At 51.9% G+C, this 3,211-nt stretch overlaps 1 protein-coding gene across 1 annotated transcript; it reads right to left on the reverse strand.

Moving 5' to 3' along the window:
* Window positions 1-866: 866 nt before the first annotated feature.
* Window positions 867-1,667, reverse strand: FTHL18 (ferritin heavy chain like 18). Its single transcript, XM_032618884.1, has one exon. It carries the CDS (start codon window positions 1,665-1,667, stop codon window positions 867-869), a length of 801 nt encoding a protein of 266 aa, XP_032474775.1.
* Between the last annotated feature and the right edge of the window lie 1,544 nt (window positions 1,668-3,211).

A 3,211-nucleotide genomic window follows, 5' to 3' on the forward strand; every position in this document is an offset into this window, starting at 1 on the left:
TTCTACTTGATATTCAGTATCACAAATTGACCTTCAGCCTGGACCTTATATTTTTCAGTCCTTCTGTTGAGTAATTTGGGGTTTGGGGTACCATGTTACCTTAATGGAAGAAAGAGTACAGTAAAAAAACCTACATTTGCATGTGTTGTCAGGGCAATATGCATGTCCAGCATGGTGACTAGGGAGTCACCCCTGTGTTTGTGTGCAGGCCAGCCTGAGGCTCAGTTACCATTATCACTGTTGCTCAGGGTGAGCTTGTCAAAGAGGGACCCTGACAAGCTGGCTTCTGGGGTCTCCATCTTGCTTCCCAGAATCAACAGACACTAACATTTACATATTTTAGTAAACTCAAAGCTTTCAGGTAAAGTTTTAAGGACCCTTTATTTTAATCCCTGTCCCACCCCATTCCCTTCATTCTTCCTCCAGAAGCCACACTACTGTGATTTTTACAGCGTGTTTTTATACTCCTGCTATTCGCAGGCACCCGCATTCAGCAGCGCCTCACCTCACCACCCGCCATATACCCACATTGTTTATAAGGAGAAGATGGATTTTGCACTTTCCAGGGCCCCATGGAATGCCTTCTCCCTCCCTCTGTGGAGATCCTGAGTGGCATCTGGGTGGGGCACGGGTGGGTGGAGAGCCTCCTGGATACCTGTTTTAAAAAGTGAGCGATTTGCACACAGAAACCAAGGAGAGACCTTTATTTCTTTAGGAACCAAATAAGTTTATTGGAAGAAGTGGCAAAGCTGGAAGAAAAAAACTTAAGTGAACTTCTTCTGCAATGGCACTATTGCCGTCTGCATGGTAGGCACGGTGACGAGCGCTCTGGTCACCCCGTGGCTCTGGGGAAGTCCAGTCCACGCTCAGTTCTTGTCGCTGTCGCCCAGGGTGAGCTTGTCAAAGAGGGACCCTGCCAGGTCGACGTCCGGGGCCCCCATCATGCTCAGGGTGGTGACATGACCCTCCAGCTCGCTGACGAACGCCACCTGCTGGCTGGGGTAGTGAGTTGCCAGGAAGTGGTGCAGGTTGGGGTCGCTCTTGTCGATGGCCAGCTGGTGCAGGCGGCGCAGGCTGTCGTTCATGAGCTTCTCCAGGAACAAGGTGCACTTCATGGCCTTGAGGCCGCTTTTCCACTTGACACTGACTGGGCTCCTGATGTCTTGGAAGTCGAGGCGGCCCCCGCGCTGGTTCTGCAGGCGCATCAGGCACCGTGCCCGCATGCTGTGCTCGCGGGAGCGGCGCAGGAAGAACCGGGTGAAGTGCTTCAAGGCCACGTCGTCGCGGTCGAGGTAAAGGGCCGCGGCCAGGCACACGAAGGAGGCGTGGAACTCCAGGGTGAAATGGCTGTTGATGGCGGCCTCGCAGTCGGGGTGGTAGTTCTGGCACACCTGCGAGGGCGGCGCGGGCAGCAAGGGGGACGGCAAGGGCATCGTGGCGGGCGTGAAGGTGAAGCCGCGGGGCCTGCCTCGGAGCGAAGAGGGCGGCCGCTCTGGGGTGGACCGGAAATGGCGTTCGTTATGGCACTCAGGCGGTGGGCTCGCGGTCTTGTTACCAGGAGAAATCGGTCTTGTTACCAGGAGAGGTCGCGTGGCGTTGGCGGGGCTCGAACGCTGCAGCCACGTTCCATCACAGACTGGGTGAGGCAGGATGACTGACCTGCGCATCTGGTATCTATTACGTTTTTAACTTTGCAAAAATATTTCGGTTTCCAAGGGCTTTCTCTTGTTCTCCAATTGCGCCCTCTTATAGCACCCTGTTCTCATTTTATAAATCCATTGTCTTCCTTAAAATTCTGAGAATATGAATTTGTAAGTTTTGGTAATGTTCTCTTCCGTTTCCTGTCTTATAGTTGTTTTCTTCTCCAGAAATAGTTCTCTTTGTTCATCATGATCTTCTCTTTCACTTTCCTCAAGTATCTGGCAAACATTTGTCCATTCGTATTTGGGAGTAAAGGAGTCATGTGATCAGCCAAGGTAACTGGCATGGATCTGATCTAGAGTTGGGACGCCCATTTCACTGACAGTCTTCTCCTGTGAATGGAGGGGCTCAGTGTGTCAGTTAGGGAGTCTTTTCTATTTGGGGTACATGGTGTGGAGCTTGTAGGTAAGATAGGGACCATCCCAAGTGCCAAAAGCTTGGCATTTTCTGACATGAGAAGACTTTCGTGTATCTCTTCTGTAATAGATTGTGTCATTCTCTTTTGTTTCTTCCTCTTCTGCTGAGCGGGTCTGCGGTTATCTCAAACCTGCTCTCATATGGGTTCCCTTCCTGAGCCTTTGAATGACAGAAGGAGACTATCACCCCATCGCCTGCACCACCACTGTGCACTGGATCTTGGTAAGAACAAAACATAAAAATGCACTGTCTTAGGCCAGCAAGACTTGTGATATTTGTGACAGCAGTTAGCCTACCCTGACTAGTTACCCAAAGGAAGTTCTGGCTGACTACGGGTTATAAGCCATTGTAAGCTTATAGCATTTCCTCTTGGTGGAAATGCAGATGCAAAAGTTAAAAAGTCTAGATAGAGCCGAATCATCATGCTGTTCTTTCTTTTGCTAAATCCATCAATAATATGTGTCAGTCCTGCTCCCTTTTTCCCTCATGGAGAGTGGAATGAAAAATCCCTCAAAGACCCATGAAGCACAAGGAGTAAGTTTTTCCGTTTCCCTCAGTGCTGGGGAACAAACCCAGGCTGGTCCTCAGGTGGCCGGTCTTAAGCCAACAACAGGAGGCGTAAGGGGTGGGACTGGGACTGGCTGACCCCTGAACCAGTCAGCTGTCGTGAGGGAGATGTGGGTCACCTAGGAACGGGGGGCACCCCCGGAACCACATAACCGGAGGATGTGTTTGTGTGGGGCAGCTCCCCCAAAGAGGAGGCTACTGGTCCAGCCTGGCAGCGGAGCTGGGGAGATGGTCCAGGGATTGTACCAGTTAGCCTTCCCGATTGGAGTGTGAGGGCTGTAGGCTGGAGGGAGTCCCAGACCTGTGTGTGTCCTCTTCACCCCACAGCACGCCGGGCGCTGAGCACCTCATTCCCTGAGCAGTTCTTCGCCTTTGGAAAAGAGTAGAGAGAGAGAAAGGAGCAACAACAGTGGGCTCAGAAAGGCCTGGAACAACCAGTTTGAGCCATCTGTGGGGGTGGAAAATGGTTTCAGCTCCCAAACGCAGCCTCGGGAGGCCCTGTGGCAAGGTTGCCTGGCAGCGCTCT

The sequence above is a fragment of the Phocoena sinus genome, chromosome X (genome assembly GCF_008692025.1).
Source record: "Phocoena sinus isolate mPhoSin1 chromosome X, mPhoSin1.pri, whole genome shotgun sequence".
Lineage (NCBI taxonomy): Eukaryota > Metazoa > Chordata > Mammalia > Artiodactyla > Phocoenidae > Phocoena > Phocoena sinus.